Genomic DNA, 22,102 nt, shown 5'->3' with positions numbered 1-22,102 from the left:
CACTGGAGATAATGGGAGCTTACTGTAATCAATACAAACTAAAATATACGTTTTTAGATGTGTGTGTTAGGGCAGTAGAACACCACTGCCTCGGTTTTGGGTATCTTTGCCCTCTTCACGTCTTTTGTCTCCCTTATCTATGTAATGTCACATCTTCTGACTGGGAATTCATTAGTACTCATCAATCAGCACAATTGCATGATCTCTAAATAACAGACAGTAACAAGTCAGACACAAAAGCCAGTCAAATTGTGCAAGGAGGGTCTGTTTTCAACAATTAATTTCACAGTACTCTTATTAAAATAGGAGATGTTAATTTGGAAAAAGCAAGTGAAATTTAATTAGACAGCTTATATTACTAGATATGCCTGTTATCATGTCATTTTCCATATAAATTACTACATTTGAAATCAGAATACTTGGAGGTAAGTATTCTTCCTGGGTAAAGCGAGGGGGGAAACAATGACATAGGCAAGAAAATCTGAAGACAGAATATGACCATTAAACATAAATTAACAAATCTACTGCATAGTTGGCTCATCTGTTCATCAGAACAATAAACCTGTGATACAACAGAGCGATTATAGCAGTCTCTTGTATCAAAGCAAACACAGTGGGGTGGCATGAGTTATTCTCAGCTGAAAGTCATAAGCCTAGAAGCTACTCCCTGATTGATAAAAATAGAAATAGATGTCTGGAAACATCACATGAAAGAGGAACCAATGGGAATGTCACTGTCACTAAGCATAAAAGAAGGTCAGGGAACATTACCCAATCTTATTATAGGAGAAAACATTCCCTAGATAGGATGAATACACGTACTTCCAGACTCACCTCCTACTCACCATTACTAAGAAGGAAAATAGCCCTGCTCCAGTAGTCCACCAAATTCGAAGGACCAACTCTGGTCCTTCTGTAATACCATAAGAGAACACTAGAAGCACGTCAGCTTTCCCCACTAACAGGAACACATTTCTCTTGTACCACCTCCATGTCACTGCCTAACTCGAAGGGCATGGTGGGGACAGCCAGGGAAGGCATGGGGAGAGGTGGGAGGAGAGGAGATGCAAAGTCAGGGCAAGGTAACTTGGTGATACCAGTTAAAGTCACTGACTTACTCTCTAGACTTGGACGTACCACAACATCACTGCTGTAGGTTTCCAGTTTGTAAACATGAATAAAACTATTTGGCTACTTCAAAAGCCTATTGTTTGGACTGATGTTTGCAATGCTGAAAATGTCAAGCTAAGCATATTATTAAAACAAATGCCACAAATGACTCAATCCTGCAATGCTCTGGAAGTTCCCAGCCTCCATCGGCGCAACTGAAGTGCTTCAAAGTTGCTCCATTGTATTACAGATCGAGTCTCCAAAGGAATATAATATGAAGCTCCTACACGGAGCTACATTTTATAAAAAAGAAATCCTTTACATCTTGTATTCTTTGCAGATGAAGGCCAAGTAAGCGTACCTTGTTAAATCTCAACACTTTTTAAATTAATGAGCCTCAAACACACTGGGAAGATTTGGTGTTAGTTGATTAACACAGAGTGTCTATCCTTCTCTCTATTAAATGTTTACTGACAACACAGATAGCAGAGCACCCTCCTAATAATATGCATGTCCTTCTTTTGACATCAGTGTTTAATTCCAACCAAGGATTACTGTCACTGCTTGCAAGAGGAAGATCAGAACACAGTCTGTTCAGGGTGATTTTAAAGAAAGATTTTCTTGTTATTGACACATGGTTCTGATTAATTGAAGCTTCTCCTAAAAAAAGCAGAATGGCATTCCTAATGCCACCTTGCAAAACCAAACTATTTTTTGTTGTCTCTTTCTGTAACATGATTTAATACATCTCATCATTTTCTATCAAATTTTATGAGTTGGGAATTGTTATAATACTAGACCACAGTGACCTATTGTTGTTTTCTTGCTGTTTTTCCTTAAATTTCACCACAGTCTAAAATTAACAGACCACAACAAAAAATGAAGTAAAAGCTAGAAAATGTAAGCAATTAAAAACTTTTATTGCTTGCTAAATTCACTCCTTGCCACATTTTATATTTGTCTCGTCTACTGTGTGTTCCCTTTCAGTCTAATCGCATGGAAAATAATCCACTGTCTGCAGGGCATTAAAACCACCCATGCATTATGAGTGACTTCTTTTAGCTTTTGAACAATCCTATTATATACCTACTTCCAGATTTTCCTATAATAGATGCCTTTCTGCTCACCACACCGAGGACTTATCATCTCTGCGTGTGTGCGCATGTGCTGTGGGGGGAGACAGCCAGCAAAACAAGTTAAAATACAGCATCATAAGACAAACCACCACTTCACTGCTTGTCTTACAAAGGCTGTGTGCTACCTTTACAGTATCTGTCTCAGTGAAGTAATGGATGATTACAGAAGATATTCTATGCAGAGATCTGGGATATGCACCGTACTTTCTCTTAATCTCTGAACCTGTTCATGATAATGAATCATACAATCATTAAATAAATAAGGAATCAGCAGCTATAAATTCCTTCTATGTAAAAGATCTTTAAGGACCATCTGTCACTTTCTCAAGGGCACCTTTTTTTTAATTCTTCCTCAGACTCATAAACAAAAATACTTAGTTTCCTCAAATGAGTGAATGCCATCTTACTATGACTGTTTGCTAACTTAAGTCCACAGCCAAAGTGGCACAAGAAAGAAGAAAAAGCACTCTGTGACCACTGCGAGTTACCTTGCAGCTTACAGGCTTTCAGCACACCAAGGAGTATCCCAAAATCTCACAAAGGCAAACGCAGTGCTTGCACTTGTCAGTCCTGACCGAGCTATTGCACCCATCAGGCTTAAGCCCTTCTCAGAAAAATGCTAGTAGACACGACATATGTAAAAATGTAATGAAATAATAGTGAACATATAACTCAATGATAATAATTAACATCATTTAAAATAAGAATATATTTTATTGGCTCTTGCAAAAGTAATAAAAGAAGTTGTTCAAAAATATAATTTACGAAGAATACTGTTTTAACCTGCAAAACTGGAAAACAATCTGAATTTCCTCTTTGTCCAGCACTGCTAACAACACAGCCATGGTTTAAGTACGTTCACATCCTCTACTGTAATACTGTTTACATTCATATACAGAGGCATGTGATTTCTTTAGGTCAATGTGATCTGAAATATCATCACTTTATTTAAAAAAACACCCAACCAGCCCTTGATTTATCAGGGTTGGAAATCAAGTGATGGATTGTGCATTATTCTCCCTTCTGTTCTACTACATATATGAGTATTATTATTGTTGAAGCACTAAAAATTAAAGGCACTAAAACTGTGAAAAAGTATTTCTTTTTTTTAATATCAAATATTTTCATAAAGGAGCATGAAAACTTAGTACAAAATATGTCTTGCTTGTCTGAAGAAGAGATTCCCTAAAGTTTCTCCATTAATATCTCAAATTTTTACCTTAGAAATGGGAAAAGTCATTAGGTTTGTCAAATCCTCTTACAAACACAGACTAAAAATGTTTACACAAGTTTTGGCTCATTGGTTAGGAATAGTGTTCCTTTTCTCTAGAACAGATTTAAATGGAAATCCTGTTTTAAAATTCCATTCACAAAGTACCGAGTCCAAGCAGTCTACTAAAAAGCATCATCAGTTGTTCTTTTCCATTATGAAAGACATATTTGTATTTATGTAACTTTCAACAGCATCTGGCCACCTCATTAGTGAGTCTTAAATTTAGGGAACGGGGAGCAGCAGTGAGTTATCTCGTATTTATGAACGATTAGAAGTAGCACAGGAGACCGAAACTGCAAACTATACTACAAATAGTCACTAGAATGAAGAACATTCATGCACAGCAAAGCTGACCCGAATGGGGGGAAAAGAAGTATGTGCTTCATGTTCTCAGTTTCTCTTACCTATGGCAGTAAGGTATCAGCTCTTCTCCATCACAGCTGCCTTCCAGCCTCCAGCTATTGCTTTTTCCGAAATCATTAAGGTGGCCCTGCCCTCTCCTAATCTAATGATTTCCTAATGAAGATTTTGGCTTCTTTCTTTCAAATTCTAGTCCTTCAGAAATACTCTTTCTTCGCTTGATCTTACACCCCCTCTGTTTATGACTATTTTCAGCTACTTTATTTAGGTCTTGTCTGACTGCTTAGACATTTAAAACTCCGTCATGCACTTTCACTGAATCATTGATGTGTCTCTTGGTATGTTTTTTCCTCTTCCACTGTTTCGCATGAGAACTACGTTAGTACATGAGATCAGGTAGATAATAAAAAGGTTAATAACAAAATAAAAAAGTTACTTTTGTAACTGTACAGTATATATTCTATGTACCATATTTAAAATATGTATATTGATTCCCAATATACAAATGAGAATCGAGGCCTCAGACTGAATGAGTGAGATGGGAGCGGGGGGCGGGGGGGACAGAGAATAATGTCCTGATTCAAACAACATTTGAAACCACCTTCCCTAGGGAACTTCCTTACTGGAAAAGTAATCTTAATGTGTCACTCAGCAAACATTCGAGGTTCAGACACAGTAGAACTGTGTACATTCTGCTGGCCTGGCAAAGAGCAACTGTACTGAAATTATTTTAGTCAAATCCAGTAAATCAGGATAAGTAAAGCTCTCTTTTCATCTTTCTCTAACATCAGAAATGTAGCTAAGGCCACTAGCCACAGCCATTGACACACAATAAAAGACGTCATTTTTCTCATCGATATGGAAAGCACCTCCCAATCACAATTTAGAAGTAAGAATTTGCCCAGCCGATCTGCTAATAAATTCAAGGTACAACGTATACTCTATAATATCTCCACAAGGCAAATCTTTTGTGGGCAAATGAGGGATTGTTAGCACCATCCTGCTTTCTTAGGCTGTGATTAAATCAGCTGTCGGTACCTAGATATCGTTTGATGAAAAGGTGTCTGGAGAGAAACGCTAATTCTGCACATCCATTCTGCACCACTGGAAGGTACGGAAGCTTGCAGTGACAGGTAACTGCTGCCGAAAAGGATGAGTAGCAGGGAGGAATGCAATCCTGGAATCAAAGAGCAACTATTGACATCGTGTCTTGGAGCCAGTGAAAGGTAGTGATTTTTGCAGAACACGTAAGGGACCAAAACCAAGGTGATGTCCTGGAACACCTTCAGTTCCTCCAGGGCTGATAAGAACAGTGTCCTCTCTACAGAGGAGTGGTTCACTGATGCCAAAGAAGCCCATAGCCAAAACCAAAGAAGCAGATTAATGTTTGCATTACTTTACCCTGGCTTCTTTCGAATAAGTTAATACAGGAGAAAGGCGAACAAGGGCCAGACTGAATGTTTCACCCAGGAGAAGGTGGGATTCTCAGCGCAATGGACTTCAGCTAATTCAGTACAAAAAATTTTCATCTGTATCTAAGATGGTGCTAAATGGCCACACTGTGGTTCCAGATGCAAGAATGCCTATATAGTGGGGTTTCTGTTTGTTGTTTTGAAGATCAAGTACTAATCCAAAATGTATTCCTGTCTAAGACAACAGATACCACACACTTATGAATTAGAGGGTGAAAGCTAACTGTCAGTCCAGTAGATCAATTAGGGCTTAACGATTCACACTATACTCAGTTGCAAAATATTAAGGTGGCTAGGTAAAAGCAGTAAATTGAGATCTGAAGGAAAGGGGACACCCTTCTGAGGGAAGGCAAAGACTTTCGGAGCCTCCAAATCAGTCAAAAAGCAATGCACAATTACCACCGAACAGCGGAACCATAAGGTTACTCAGTGACACCAAAGGGAAGGAAAATGTGCACAGAGGTGGCACGGTAAGATGATGGGTCTGCAGAACAGTCATTAAAGACAGCTTGGACAGTTCTCGTGGTCTAACAGATAACGAAGGTTATAAGGGAGTCCACTGCCAAAACACCCATAGTTAGAACAAACAGGGAGACATGGAATCCACACAGAAAGCTATATTCTTGTGGGAGAGATCTGATCCAGGAAGAGAGGCAGTACTGAAGATGAACATGTGATGAATTTTCCAGGTTTCTGAAGTATATTGGCATGGACTAGGGGGTACCATGCAGTAAGCAAAACAGCACAGCCACTGTCATTCTGCCTGAATGCACCTGGGGCAAGACCATGAACACAGAGCAGGGAGAAGGAGACTCACGCAATAACTAGATGTATTTTTGAAGTACAAAATCCAGTGCAAGGTTGGGATATAATCCAAGATGGATCCTTGGAGCTTTTTCACTTCTCTTTTCAAAGTCTGGGCTTAAAATCCTGATAAACAGAACACTTCCCTGATACACAGTTCTACACTCAAATAAAACAAATGCAGGAAATGCCCATCTAGCTGGGTGTACAGCCTCAGCAGTGTGGATACACTTTGCAACCAGTAGGCTTAGATTACACCACAAAAAAATCAAAATAAATACTATGGAAGACTTAAAATGAAGTTTGTTTTGTTGTTGGGTTTGTTTTGGTGTTTTTTTTGAAAAAAAAAAACAAAACCACATCACAGTATTTTTGGATCAAAAGGGAACCAGAAATAACAAAACAACCAAGCAGTGAAAGAAAAACAGCTTTTTTAACGGGTAGACTATGAAGGAGGTCAAAGGAAAAAAAAAATGTATGCAGTTAGACAACTCAAAGAAATGGGGTGGCACATCATGAATGCATCCCCTCTGTAACCGATAAGGCCTCTTCAAAGTCTGGGCACACGCACACCCTGCAGTGTAAATATGAGCACAGGCATCTAATATAAAACTTCAACTGTTTTTTCAGAGGTTAGAGCCATTTAAGAATCACCCTATATTTAGCTCCTCACATATTACTGAATATTAGATGGCAGTTGTTTTGACATACGCTCAATATCCCTCCCATTAATTAAAACTGGTCATCAGTGTTTTGCTATGTATCAAGTATGGCCATCAGAGGACTAGAAAACATTTCTATCTGTGGAATGTTTCTAGCAGACAAGTGGAAGTGAAGAAACAAAAAGAATAAGCATAATGGGTCCCAACCCATCCTTAGGATTTCCTGCCCCATATTACTTGTAAATTAGCTACCAGCTTTCTAGCTAATGAGGCAAAAGAAAGTAACAAGTTGTATTTAACTTCAATTTAGCTTTATTTTCCTAACACTCCTAATTAAAATGTTCCAACGTTAAATATTATATACCTCTATATCTATGTCTTTATGTACTTGTAATTTCTGTTCAATTTCTGACTCCTTCAGTTAAACGACATTGAATGTTTTCCTTTTAGTTTGAGCACTCTAAACAGGATATAATTTCCTCATGCCACAAAAAGAGAAAAGCTCAGGAGGAAACTGACATTTAAAATATGTTTCTCTTAGCGATTAGAAGGTATCAATTTAATAGGGAAGCATTTTGCATGATGCTTATGTAAAAAAAAAAAAACAACCAACCAACCAAACACAAAAAAGGAGATCAAGTTCCTTATAAGATGAAATGATGTTTGCATTATATAGTGGTAGCTGACACTTTACCTTTCCTGTAGTTGCTCATCAGCGATTTGTAATTCTTCTTTTAAGTTTTGGTACCTATCTTCCCTTAACAATCTGGTGCCGTCATAGAGGGTCAGCTCTCTGTCGTGTATTAGTCTGTTTGAAAATAAAGAATAAGCTTTATCCAGCGTTTGATTGCTTTTAAAAATACTTATACAACTAATGCTTTTTTTAAGCATTAAATTTAATTTAAGATGCATCCAGGGGTGGAGGCAAAATAATGTGCATAACTAAACAGTTTCAGCGCATAGTCAGTCAGTCAACTTCATTTAAATAGATATGGTAAGAAAATGAAAAAGAAAAAATTCTGTCTTACCAGTAGAGTGTGCATAAATGGCATGAAACAGCCATTTTTTTATACTTGTACCAAGTACTATACTTCTGTTTTGTTTCTTGAAGCAGTATATTTCAGTTAGTTTTAATGATCAGTATACGTACAGACCCAGATTTTATTTTTTAATGCAGAAGTTGATTAGATATAATGCATGCACAGAAGAAAAATCAGAAGGCAAAGCTAAACTTTTAAAAAGGGGAAAAAAACATGGGAAGCGTAATTCTCTCTTCTGCCCTTCTGTGTATATATATAATAAAAGATGGCACAAAATGTTTCTGCTACAACCTGCTTTTGAAGTTGGTGATGTCCTTTAAGTTTGCAAAAGGCAAATGAAATAGCAGAAAAATTTCTCCTGACAGTACAGATTATTAACATAGTATTTGCTATTACAACTTCTGTTCTGCTGTTTATTTTTTATTGAATTATGAAATAATGTTTAGAAGGAGTTCTTTGCAATCAATATAAAGTCTGCTTTTACATGTAATGATCACATTTTATTTAGAAGCAGAATGCAAAGTCTTTTAAACATTTTGTGACATCTTGCATTTTCAAATCATTGCGCAAATATTACTAATTTTTAGATTTCATAAGTTTAGAGTAAAATATAGCTCATTCTTCAATTGAGACTCACATTCTGTATTTACAAAGAGTTGGAACTTCCAGTATTATTACAGATTTACCAAGAACATGAAAGAATTGCTTCTGCTTTTAAATATGTAAAGACTGAACATTACATATTCTATGAAACTTCAACGCTCAGCTTATTTTTAGAGTGTTCTTGAAGTTACAAAGCCATATTCACCAGAAGGAACTTAATTTCTCGGTATGCGTGTGTTCCACAAACAGATCACGTGCACCCAACTTATCCTGACCTTTGAAGTACTGCTAGAGTGCCAGGGTTAATTCGATGAATGCCATCAAGAATAACAAGTTTTCCTTCCAGGGCAGCAGTAACAAGTGGTGATGGTCTCCAAGCAGTGTCTCCATTAGGAAGAGTGTATCTTTGCTGCAGCAAATCTCTAGCCGTCATATCCTGTGATTATCAATTCATCAGAAGAATATATTTATGCTCTGTTTTCTTCATCTACAAATACAGGCTTTCTCCTTAAAAAACTGCATTCTGGTTTTCCTGAGCATATAGCCAAAGAATATTATCAGGAAATCTTCAATTACTTTTCCAAAGAGTATTAGAAATACACATACGAATCTACAGACACACACACACACACAATGTTAAACAGTCTTTGGAAGTTCTAGACTTGCCAGTACCACCTCTTTGAAAACAGAACAAAAGCCTTTTTTTTTCCCCCCACACTTAGACCTAACGCAAGCATATGACAACTTGTACACAGCTTTGTGTACAGAAGAGGGCAGCAATTTACACCTGGAACAAACAGGAGTCATTTATTTCATATAGAAGTAGTCACCTAAAAGAGCAAAGATTTCATCATTAATCTTGAACACAAACCAGCATGACATCCCACCCCTCAGCAGGAAAACGCAGTGGAAGCATCAGAGAATAAAGCACAGAGTAAGGAAAAAAGCCAGTACCGTACAAAATATCAAAAGTACATAGCGTATCACATAATAATACTTAAGGGATAAATCAAAACCAATGGCAAAATCTAGCATATCTTCCAGCACGCATATTTCAGATGCTCCATTATAACAGGTAAGCACTACAGCAACAAAGACGTAATAGCCATTTTGTAACTTGGAAGATGAAATTCCTTCCTTAAGCTGTGCTGTGAACACAACTTAACCTAAAAGCAGATGAGAAAAATACTTTCTATTGTAGCTGTAGCTTTTGCATATGTCCTTTTCACAACTATAAACCCTTTGAACTTTACAGAACAAAAATAGAACACATTACGTCATATGCGCTGAATCATTTCCTCTTTTTACATTTCCTTAAAAGCCTTAAAATAACAGGACAAAGTCTGGTTCCTTCAGCGCTTCCACATTTGTATAATTTAAAGCCTCACATTCAAATCCACAAAACCAGACCGTATTTTTATTGTCGTGTTTCTGTTTTTTTACTGCTGTGTTTGCTCTTTTCCATTTTATTAATGAATTAAACTAAAACCTGAACGTGAAACATTTTGATCAAAGCCAGAGAAAAAAAATGCGTTTAGGACTTGCATCAGAAGTGTGCATTCGGTAGCTAGTACATGCCGTATAACTGACTATTTAACTAACACACCTTGCGACAATTCACCTCCAGAGGAATGAAACAAGGTACAGTACGAATTGATCGGGAGCCTAGTACGCTATATAGAACGTCCCTCCACGATTCTAAAAACCACTTGAGAACCACGCATTGATTTTCTGAAGGCAAACTCAGAAGTGTGTTTTGCTGCAAGACGTTTTCTGAAATATAAATGTTTATATCGTTTAAATTTAAATGGTTGAACGATATTCAATGTGGTGATGCATTAAAAAGAAGTATCATTCACTAACACCCATGCAGTTTCTGTAAGGGATTTGTTTTATGGCTAAGTACCTGCCCAGTGATTTATTGTTTCTATTTACTTACTCTAAACCAATTTTTAGTATACGATATTAACTATATACATTATGAGATACAGTGTTATAATACTCTAAACACTAAAAATCCCTCCCTTTGCAGGGGAGATAATAGAAACACATGCATTAAATTCCCCCCCACCCCCATTTTGGCCAAAGCAATGGCAACATTATATTGCTTTGTGAAACAAAATGCTTATTTTAATTTGTAACAGTCATTGTAACTTAGATGTTTTACATTGTGTTGTTTATTTTCTACAATACCTTGTACCCAGGAAAAAGAAGTTTAGGAGAGAAAACAAGTAGGGTAATTTCCATTTCACCCCCTTTAGCAACGATGGCAATACAAGCCTTCAACCTAGCCATTTTCCATGGCTCACAGTGATAATCATGTTCTTGGCGATTATGAGGCAAAAAACCTACGTTTCCTGCTTTTCATGCCAATTTGGACTCGTATTTTGTTAGTATTTCTCAAATAAAAAATTGGAAGGAATTTTTAAAGAAAAATTATGAGGTCATGCAAAAAAAAAAAAAAAAGAAAGAAAAAGAAATCCTAGAAACAAAAACCTCACAATAAACAAACATTAGCGATGTGCTTAAAAGACTATTTTTGCTGGGGAAGGAGCAAGTTGATGCAAAACTCTTAACATCACTTTGAATATTGTTTCCCCCACCCCCCAAAACTCAGGGTGGGGGGGTGGGGTGGGAAATGCTTTATCTTAAACAATTTAAAACAAAAGCTCCCTAAAGACAGTCCACAAAGAACTAGCTGGCTGCTGCTTCTCATTTGCTGTTGCTTAAATGCATTAAAAGACAACATAAAAACAAACCTTTCCTAATCAGGATGAATTTCCTTTGTCAGCAATTTGCCTACATGGAATTACATATAATGAGAACTCCATATAATGATGTCAGATATCACAAACGAGACAGGAATCATTCTCTGAGTCAACTGTTAGTATAAGAGATGATCTATGCGCTCAAAAGGTTTGGGAACCCTCAGTTTAGGTAAATTTGATTCTCATCTCACAACATAAAAGCTTTTGGAGGTGTTTTTTTCTGTGAAATCAATATAAAAGCTATGCTTTTTCATACTATTCAAACCCTTGAATCAACTTCAGAAGGAAAGAATGATGAAGCAAATAATAAAACTAAAAGTAAACATTACATATATTAAAAAAAACCCTAAGAATTCATTTCTTCACAGAGCTTGAAGAAAAACAGTACTATTGCTTCAGACCAAGGATAAGTCCCCCACTACTGATTTTTGTGCCTGCAGAAATTATTGGAAAATAAAAATGAAGCATAGGACAAATAAAAGCCTCCTTAATTTTAGAAATGGATTTAGGACAATATGGTGTGTCTCTCAAAAAATCAAAGACGCACTTTTGTGAACCAAAGTAGAAAAATCTGCTAAATGTACCGCATTACCAAACTTCTCATTGACTTCACTGCTGAATTATTGCACAAATTAATACATTTAACATTGGACTGTCATTAAATTACTTTATTACTTTGCTATGCAAAGCCCCTAATATGTTATTACATATTTTAAAAAAAACATTTAAAAATTTATCAGAGGATGTATAGCTCAGCTACATTCAATCATTTTTTTTATACACTGCTTCTGGTAAAAACTTTTGAGATTATGTAAGATATTGTACATAGTAAATATCTATATGTATAGATACACACATGGATCTTACCTCGACTTGCCTACACAGGAATTTATAGTGAACAACGAGCTCAGAAACAGTCACTTATTTGCCTTAGCGATACTGTTTGATATCGCCAAAAAGCCTCTCTATAAAAACCCTCTGCCCTTTGAACTTGATCAAACCCTGCTGAAACCAAAGGAAAGGTTCGCTTCAGTGGGAAATATTTCAAACCCATGGCCTAGATTTCATTTCTGTAGGCATTACAGATCCCCTCTGAAAGAAAGATGTTTGCTGAATAACTAATTTAATTGTCAGTTCTTCTCATGTGTCTCCAAAAAGGAAGTCCTCTGCTCCTATTCGTTGAAGCCCTACTAATTAAAGGTAGGATGCTGAAAAACAGCGGCCATGTTTTTAACCAAATAATTGGCTAATTTTGCTGCTGAGTGCCCAATACTGTATTACGTGCAACAAAATAAGGGCTAGGGTGTGCCGGTCCTTCAGCAGGTTTGTCAAGCTACAAAAGTTATTTTCCTGGGATGATTTAAAAATATGTTTATAGTGACAAGTGCAGAGAAAAGTATGCAGGCTAGATGGACACATTCAGTTCTGGCTCAGAAAATACACACTTATCTTAATATACCACTGTACAGAAGGTAATAGGCGCTGCTGGGAATCCAGGTGTACTACTATGAACGCAACATTGCACTGATGAGGCCATGTAGCTTTGGGACCCAGATCTGCTCACACCTGGCCATGTTAAAGCATAAAAAAAAGGCACAATTCATCTGTCTGACTCCATCTATGCAGACACAACTTCAGAGTCTGTGCCTTTATATCAGCTGAAGCCACAGAGCGGGAAGGAAAAGCAGTGGGATCCTGTCTGGGGAGGTTCTCAATCATGCAAGAAAACATAAAATGGACTGGCTTTCTTTTTTCATCATCAGTAATATTTCTGTTTTCTATTTTCCCTCACTTTTTGTCTGTTTCAACCCTTCAACCTCACCACCCATTTCTGTCAGCGTCTCTGTCTCACCACATGCCATTGCGCTTCCAAATCAGCTGCCACTGCCATTTTTCCTTTGGAGGTCTCCATGCTTCATGGGAAAAATTTAAACAAGCAAAGGGATGGAAGAAATACCAATATATTGTATTAAATCTGATGCTAGTGTTCCCCTGCAGCATTGCCAATTATCCCTTACAGCTGTAAATCCTGTGGTATTTGGTGCATTTTGACTCACAAGGTCATGGGAGACTCTGGACTTCAGATTCTATTTGAGAGTGTTTTCATTCCTCAAGGTTATGGAGAAAAACACCCCTTCCATGTGTGATCCCTACTGTGAAAAGCTAGCAAATTAATTCATTCTACTTTTTAATCTGGTAATTTTTCAGTTAGGTTACAGGCATGAGGTGTGAGGTTCAGTTAGGTATGAGCCTGGAGTGTATTAAGATCTAAGACTGACAATTCTTTCCAAACACGTACTGAGAGACCACTGACTATTGGAGATCACTGTTAAGCATGACAGACCTTGGGGCCTTCCATAATAATAAAAAAATTGTGTTGATAATGGAGAATTCCATTATAAGATTGAACAGTATACGGACAACCAAAATAAAGGGAAGACAAAAGGTCTTCCGGAGGCATTCAACATGCATGAATTACAAGCGGTCACCACGCTGACCTACAGCCAGGAAACATACTTCAAAAGGGGAAAAAAAAAATTCAAAAAGGAGAAGACACAAAAGACAAAGTTTTCTTTTCTCAGTCATGCCAAACCACAGAATGAGTTGTCACTTCTCTGCGACTAGGAGAAAGACCACCGTGTTAAACTATTTTCCTTACATTTAATTTAGATTACCTCCCTTTCACATTCACAATGAAGTTAATAAAATCAAAGGAAAGCCGTATCAGGCCTAGTTTATATGTAATAACATCGTACTATCTATACTGCTGCACAGTACTCCCTCTGTTTAGACCTACAATAAGAAGACATTTTAGATGATTATTCCAACAGAGAGAGTAAAAAATGCTCAATAAGGATCAGAAAAATTTGCTATCTTTGAAATCTTCACTATCCTGTATTTTTTTTAACCCATGTCGGTGATTATCAGTGATTTTAAAAGCTGCAGCTGTATATGAACATATCTCACAGCTTTTAAAATCACTGAGAGAAAGAAAATACACAAAGAATCGACATCTGTGTATTATACTTTGGATCATATTTAAAGCATGATCATCAGCAGATAGTTTACTTACCTGGTACAGCATGATGGGTTCTATGCTGTATCCCAGCATATCAGCAAACTCCTTAGCAATAACTGTTTTGCCACAGCCCTAAAGAGATGAAAAATAAGAACTAGATTACATTCTAAAGGAACATGGGGAAGGAGGGAGAAAAGAAGTTTAAGCGCTTACTTTTCCTCCTATTAAACACATATCTTTAACCATATGGGATTGCATCATTTCTGCCAGCAATTGATCATGACTGGAAGTCCTTATGAAAGTATCTGATCGAGGATGCTTTCTTAACGGCCCAGTCCCAGCTGGAACCTACAGGAAAAAAACAAAAATACAAAAATTCTAAATAAGCTATACTGTCGTAACTCTAGGATTTGTGGAGACTGGGTTACACTTCTCCAAAACTATTGTAATATTTTGCTGATGACTGTCATCCATCAAATCTAAATCTTTCACTAAAAAAAAAATTAAAAAATTAAATCATGTAATTTCTAATGGAAAACCTCTTTCACAACCTCCTTGAAAAAAAAATAACAAAATGTGAATGAATTCGATTACAGCATTGGGGCCTGTAAAGAACTTGAGGCTGTTTGTGCTAGAAATAAAATACAAAAATCATCAATATTTATTGCTCCTCAGAGGAACATGGAGAAGGAAGATCAGTTTGTATTGTGAAAATCTGAAGGAGCTGCTTTGACTAGAACTTTGGAGAGTTTTAATTATTCCCCACGTTAAGTCACTTGCTTTATTTCCACTTCCCATCCTACTCTCAGAACTGTTTGATTTGTGAACTACTTATGCCCTCCTGTTCCCAAAAAGACATTCTGCAGATGTATTTTCAGAAGGTATCACCTGCATGTCAAACGAGAGTAAAAATCTTCCCCTCAGAAAGAGATGAATCAGGTCTCTACAGACTCACATTTTTCTGACAAATTCCTATTTGCTGCTGTTCCCCTTTTCACTTCGTCATGGTACAAACTCTCTGAGGATATTCTTCACTGACAGCAGCCCTGCTGAGAAGGGCTCGGGGGTGCTGGTGGACGACAAGCTCAACATGAGCCAATAATGTGTTCTCAAAGCCGAGAAAGCCAGCCATATGCCAGGCTGCAACAAAAGAAGCGTGACCAGCAGGTTGAGGGAGGTGATGCTGGCCCTCTACTCCGCTCTCATGAGACCCCACCTGGAGCACTGCGTCCAGCTCTGGGGCCCTCAAAATAAGAAGGACATGGACCTGTTGGAGCAGGTCCAGAGGAGGGCCACAAAAATGATCAGAGGGCTGGAGAACGTCTCCTCTGAGGACAGGCTGAGAGAGTTGGAGTTGTTCAGTCTGGAGAAGAGAAGGCTGCGGGGAGACCTTATTGCTGCCTTTCAGTACTTAAAGGGGGCCTGTAAGAAAGATGGGGACAAACTTTTTAGCAGGGCATGTTGCAATAGGATGAGGGGTAATGGCTTTGAATTACAAGAGGGACGATTTAGACTAGAGAGAAGGAAGAAATGTTTTATGATGAGGGTGGTGAAACGCCAGCACAGGTTGCCCAGAGAGTTGGTAGAGGCCCCATCCCTGGAAATATTGAAGGTCATGTTGGACGGGGCTCTGAGCAACCTGATCTAGTTGAAGATGTCCCTGCTCATTGCAGGGGGGTTGGACTAGATGACCTTTAAAAGTCCCTTCCAACCCAAACTATTCTATGATTCACCGATGTTAATATGATCTTTCTCTGACTCCCACTAATTCACCTTCTGTACAGACTCTCTAGACTCTCCAAATTCAACATTAACTTAAAATTCTCAGATCAGCATCTGTTTCCTGAATAAAACCTGAATAAGATTTCACCACCTAGCAGGTCATAAACTTCACTGGAAGAAACTCAAACTAATCATGTTTGATGTGATTACTTTTGTTCTATTTTCCCAACATCCTGTGTCGGAACATTACCAAGCACTCATTAGATTTTATTTTAAGTGTAGACAGACTATTGTTTTTATTAAAAGAAAAAGGGAAAGCAGCACCAAGAGGATCACAAGTACTCTCTGCTAATCCAATAAAAAAATAGGAAATTTATGGGCTTTTCTTTCATCCATTCTTTAGCATTTCTTTTAACACAATAAACTTAAATGAATCACATGTAGCAAAGTATGAGTTTATCTAGAAATAAAATCTTGTGTATCTGTAACATTTCAGTACCTAAATGTTTTTCTAATAAGTATTATGTGTTAGTCTTACAAAAAATATTCAATGCAAATGATTTTTAGTGTTAAATATAAGTGTCAAATTCTTGATGAAATGAAAGTAAGTTAGTGATATCTAAAACCACATATAGTTTGATGAATATATAAATTCATACCTGGAATGTCACTTCTTTTTTACCAATCTGGACAGTTACATCAGCCTTGAAGGGTTTGTTTCCATGTACACTTTCTACTTTTGTAATCCTTCTGGGAAGCAAGTGGCTTTCTGAATCTTGAAGCTCAAAACGCTGTAGAATTAGGAGGTGGGGAAAATTAATTATTAAATACAGCTTTCTGTTTTTTAAAACTGTTCCTTCTGAAAACAAGGCCAGAAGCATATTCAAGATTAATTGCTTGTGAAGTCCTAAATCCATTTACTTCAACTTTTACTTCATATACATACGTCCGCATTCTCAACAGACTATATATTTTACATTTAAAACAAAAGCAAAAATAGCATATACCATCTACTTATTCTGACTGTAGTACAGATGTAAAGTGAAAATGTCATACAGTGACTATGACAAGTCTTAGCCTGACAGACCAAAATAATAAGAGAAAACGGATGATGGCCTTTAGCATGTGTAATAATAGATCACCTGTCTCTGCAGGTCATTATAACCAATTGCAGATTTAAACATCTGGCTACCAATAAAAACAGCCATCAAACATTATGTTTACTTAGCTCCACAGCTTTATTGTACAATGAAAATTGAGGACAACCTGTACAAATTAAGCCTTCAGCATCTTCTGGGTATATTAAGGACAAAAAAACCAGGACATTTGTCTTCCCAGTCCTCTTTTGAGCATTACACACTATTTTATGCTGTATATAGAAAGCATGAAAACCATTTAAAAAATCCTGTAAAAATTCTATTTTGTCGGAGAAGGGGAAGTCATATCAGGGGGTTTTATGTACAAAAAATGCCACTAACTGGAATTACTGAAACCATCGAGCCACTTTATTCAATAGAGTGAAAGCTGAGTAAACAAGAGGAAAAGGAGTATTATGCAACTCCTTATAATTCTTAGAAAAAAAAGGTTTTTTTAAACAGATGTCACAAATGTAAAATAATTCTTAAAAAGCATGTAGCTTTATTACTACTAGGATTCAGAGCACCATCTATTAAAGTTTAGAAAGAAAACTGAGATGCATTCATCCAAATGCTTTGGCTCTTCATCACTTTGTAAATTCCCATTCTGGAACAAAAGCCTTCAAAAATTTCATGTTTAGACGTGAATTTAAGATAAATGAGCTTTAGTAAAGGACTGCACCAAATTATATTCTTATTGTAACAGCTGAGTCCACTTCAGATACCATTACACATTTAAACAACAACAGAGGACAGGAATGCCTACTGAGTAGTATCTCAAACTATGATTCTAAGAAATGCTCCAACTATGATTCTGTGAAATGAACTGCAGATGTTCTCACTCTTATGTTCATTAGCAAATTGTAATATACTTACTAAGTCAACGGCATCTTGGATAGGGCCTAAGCTGCTCGTACACAAAATTGCAAACTGCTTGTACACTAAAATCCCTTATTCGGATACCAACAGAAGAAAATAACTATGAGCGAGCAAGAAGATTATCTACACCAGCAGCCTATGTAGCAAACAAGGAAGATTTGGATACAGCAGCAGCACACCTTGTAGATGAAGGTCTTGGGAGTCTAAAATATTTAAGGTGGTTTTTTGGTTTGTTTGGTTTGTGGTTTTTTCCCTGTTGTTGAGGGTCCTCCAGATAGCCTTTTACACCCCAAATTAGGACAGTGAAAGAGGACTGTCTATCTCTGTGCAGATCCTTACTGAATTTATGCAATTTGAATTCATCACATGTAAGCATGGAGATGCTGCTGAACTGGATAATTTAGTAATTAAACAAGGTAGCACACTTATATCTGGTCAAACAAGAAAACCATTTGTGGCTTTCAGAGTAAGACAGATCTCTTTGATGCAACTCTTTATTTAGAATTATGATAGCTAGATATGGAATTAGATATACAACCCATTAAACATACTTAAACATGGCCTGAGCCAGAAGCAACTTCCTCTATACAAAATCCAAGTTGATAGCTGCAAAGGAAAAAATATTTGTGGCTTGAAAGGGCAACTATTGAGCACATTCAGTAGCAGAAAATTTGGGAGATGCTTGGAGAGCTAGAAGTGGGCAGCCTCATTGCCTCAGACTCGAGAGGAAAGAAAAAAGAAAAGACTAGACACCAAAAACAAGGGAAGAGGTTTGGCAGTCCATAATCAGCAGGCCACATACTGCATGCCTAGTAACACATGAGAAAAGGTTGTAAAAAAACTGTAAAAAAGGAAGGGAAGGAATTCTGACCACTTGGAAGTATCTAATGATCAGTAGTGTCTCAGCATGGAAACTGCAAAGAATACGCTGGTGATCCAGCTGGTCAAAGGAACAGAGATTAAATGAGATGTATTAGCAGATAACCACTCTGCCAAACCCACAAGACAGCTAAGCTGTCCAAAAGAGGCATCCAAAAGCAACTGATCTTTCTTGAAGATTCTCTGCATGGGAAGGGAAGAGAATTTTTCAAGAAACAAGAGGACTGAACTGCTTCACAAGAAGTGAAATATGACCTGCAACTGCAAAACGAGATACATAGATGAAGTCTGACGGACAGATTCCGCTACAATGGTATGTATTGGCACTAAAGGCATTCATTAATGCAAACCCTCAAAGATTATAAATTACTTTGGGGGGAATAAAAGGGAAACAAATCCTTTCTGAGGCCAATGTTTGCAACAGAAACATCTTAGAAGCGAACAGAATTGTCTAGACAAGAAAGAAGATTCCAGTTCTCTGAACTATTAGCCCACTCTCTATGAGAGAGTGCCCATGTAATCTGAAGATTCCATATCGCAAAGCAGGGAAACAGTTTTCAAAGATGAGTTCAGCTAAGTTTAAAGTGGCGGTGCAAATAATACAAAAATGAGTCAAAGGGAACAAATAAGCTTTTATTTGATAGAAGATCAAGATGGTAAGCACATAATTAATCGAGGCATGAAAAAAACGAAGAAAAATTCTAGAAGAGTCTTAAAGCAAAACGAAACACTTGGATAGTAGGATGACAGGGACTTGCTCATTTATTAAGACAAATCTGATCTATATGTTGTTCCTGAAAACTGATGGGAAGATTCTCTTGATTAGAGGTTTAAAAAAAAATGTAGATTTTTCTAACACTGCGGGAAAAAGGCACACAAAAGGCATGTGAGGATTAAAAAGGCAAACCCAAAATCTCTGATGAATCTGAAGTAAAATACTAAAAGCTTATGGAACAATGAAGAAATAAGCAGAGAACAGCTGGAGTCCCTTATGAACCATCAAACACCCTAAATGAAGGTGACCAGTTTTATAAATGCCTATCAATAGTATACAGGACAGAAAACTTCAATACTGTGGGAGACATCATATGTGCTTAAGCTTATTGTTTGGGAATGTTTAACTGGAGGCTATTTTCCTTGAAAGCAGTGATTTCTCCATATCTAAATCTTCTAGAGAAAAAGCTTAAATAAAATCTTAATTTTTGTAATCATATTTCATATGTTCATCTGTCAAAATAGTTTGTTATGCCAATATTTCATGATTACATGATTTCATGATTACAGAATAATTATAAAGCCCATAATTCATACTTTCCTTTGCAAGGTCTTCTAAGATCTTCTTTAAGAATTAGAATAGAAATTGATGGTTTCCGAAGTGTAGAAACTTCAAATGTTAAGAAGACGTTAAGAAGTGATTCAGTTCACACAAGTTAACCCATCAATTGCAAATACACTTCAAGTATTTATTTTTTCAACTCTCAATACCTACCAGTATTGTAGTAATTCCTAACTGTATTCTGTCACACAGAGAGAAGTATTAGTGGCAAAAATTAGCTGGACATTCTTTGGAAATCTGTAGGAAGGTAGAGTAAGAAATCACCTTGTTTCTGCCAGACTCCTTTCCTTCACATTTCTTATCAAACGGAAAAAAAAATATTTCTTATCCATATTTAATACAGTTAAGGCACTGCTATTACTAAAATACCATTATAAACAGAAGTTCCTCAGTACAACCAGTTATTTTCTATATTTCTTAAGGTTCATTGCTTAACAAGATTTGCTGTGTGCAAATAGAATAAAATTCCAAATAGGATTATATAGAATCACAGAATCATTTAGGTTGGAAAAGACCTTTAAAATCACCAAGTCCAAGTATTAACCCAACACTGCCATGTTACCACTAAACCATGTCCCTCAGCACCACACCTACACGTCTTTTAAATACCTCCAGGGATGGTGACTCCACCACTTCCCTGAGCAGCCTGTTCCAATGCTTGACAACCCTTTTGGTGAAGAAATTTTTCCTAATATCCATCCTAAACCTCCCCTGGTGCAACTTGAGGCTGTTCCCTCTTGTCCTATCGCTTGTTACTTGGGAGAGGAGACCGACACCCTCCTTGCTACAACCTCCTTTCAGGGAGTTGTAAATGTACTTGGTGACATAATAGGACAAGTTCGTATAAGTAGTGAAGAGGAACAGTATAAAAAAAAAAAAGAAAATAAACACAGAAAAATGTAAATGATAGGGAGGTATTCAAAAGTAGATAATCATTGAGAAAGAAGATTTTACTAGTCAAATCTTACACATGAAGAAAAAGCATGCACATCACATAAAATTAAATAAAAGAAATGGAAAATGGTGGAAGCTGATGGTACTGAACATAAAGACATTCACCACCTGTAACTGACAGGGGAAACGAAATGACACAAAGGATTTAAAATAAAGGCATATTAAGAACAGAAGTGACTGTTACTGCTCTGTTAACAGATAGAAGTCTGTATTTCCACCTTGAAATGGTTCTTATGGGCAACTGCAGTCACCCTGACATGTGATGGAAGCGCAAACACAGCATGACACAATCAATCTAGATATCTGAAGCTTCCTGGAATAACGTCTCGACACAGGCGCTGGACTGGCTAGGCAGGGGCGAATGCACAGACAACTCCTGCTATTCACAAACAAGGAGCAACCGGTTGTGGATGTGGCAATCAAGGACATCCTTGGCTGTTAGCAACCATGAAATAATGGAGTTCAAAATCCTGAAGGGGAGTGATGAAGGCAAGTAACATCGACTACAGATCCTGGATTTCAGGCAAGATTGCCTTCTTCAGGGAAGTGGCAGGTAGGACCCAACAGGAGGCAGCTTTGAAGGTTCATGAAAGCTAGCAGGTCATTCAGGAAAACCTCCTTCAAATGCGAGGACCGTCCATATCAAAACTCAGGAAGACAAGTAGGAGACCAGACTGGTTAAACTGGGAATACAGGGCTGAGTTGCAATGCAAAAAGGCAGTATATGGAAGGCAACAGCAGGGATGGTCTACAAATGTTTCCCTGACGCATAGGCTTGGTTTTAGGAAAAACAAATATTCACCAGCTACAACATTGGTTATTTCTAAGTATGCACATACAAATAACTTTTATTTTTCAGGTCTGAAAGAGCTGGGTAAGACGCTCTAGGTCTTGAATGTTAATTTTCAAAAACATACATAACTCCTCCAACACACTCAAAAATGAAAGC

The 22,102-nt window shown here is 37.2% G+C and overlaps 1 protein-coding gene across 2 annotated transcripts in view; it reads right to left on the bottom strand.

Moving 5' to 3' along the window:
* VWA8 (von Willebrand factor A domain containing 8) overlaps positions 1-22,102 on the bottom strand; it is a 204,453-nt gene that overhangs the window by 137,539 nt on the left and 44,812 nt on the right. For both annotated transcript variants that reach the window (XM_063335017.1, XM_063335028.1), the window contains exons 10-14: positions 16,629-16,760; positions 14,461-14,595; positions 14,302-14,379; positions 8,736-8,896; positions 7,512-7,625 (exon numbers count right to left, since the gene is read on the bottom strand). In XM_063335017.1, coding sequence (XP_063191087.1) covers positions 7,512-7,625; positions 8,736-8,896; positions 14,302-14,379; positions 14,461-14,595; positions 16,629-16,760 — 620 coding nt within the window. The remainder of the gene's footprint in view (positions 1-7,511; positions 7,626-8,735; positions 8,897-14,301; positions 14,380-14,460; positions 14,596-16,628; positions 16,761-22,102) is intronic.

The sequence above is a fragment of the Chroicocephalus ridibundus genome, chromosome 1 (assembly GCF_963924245.1).
Source record: "Chroicocephalus ridibundus chromosome 1, bChrRid1.1, whole genome shotgun sequence".
NCBI lineage: Eukaryota > Metazoa > Chordata > Aves > Charadriiformes > Laridae > Chroicocephalus > Chroicocephalus ridibundus.
Note: the sequence above shows the minus strand (reverse complement) of the source record. Positions and strands in the feature narration are given on the sequence as shown.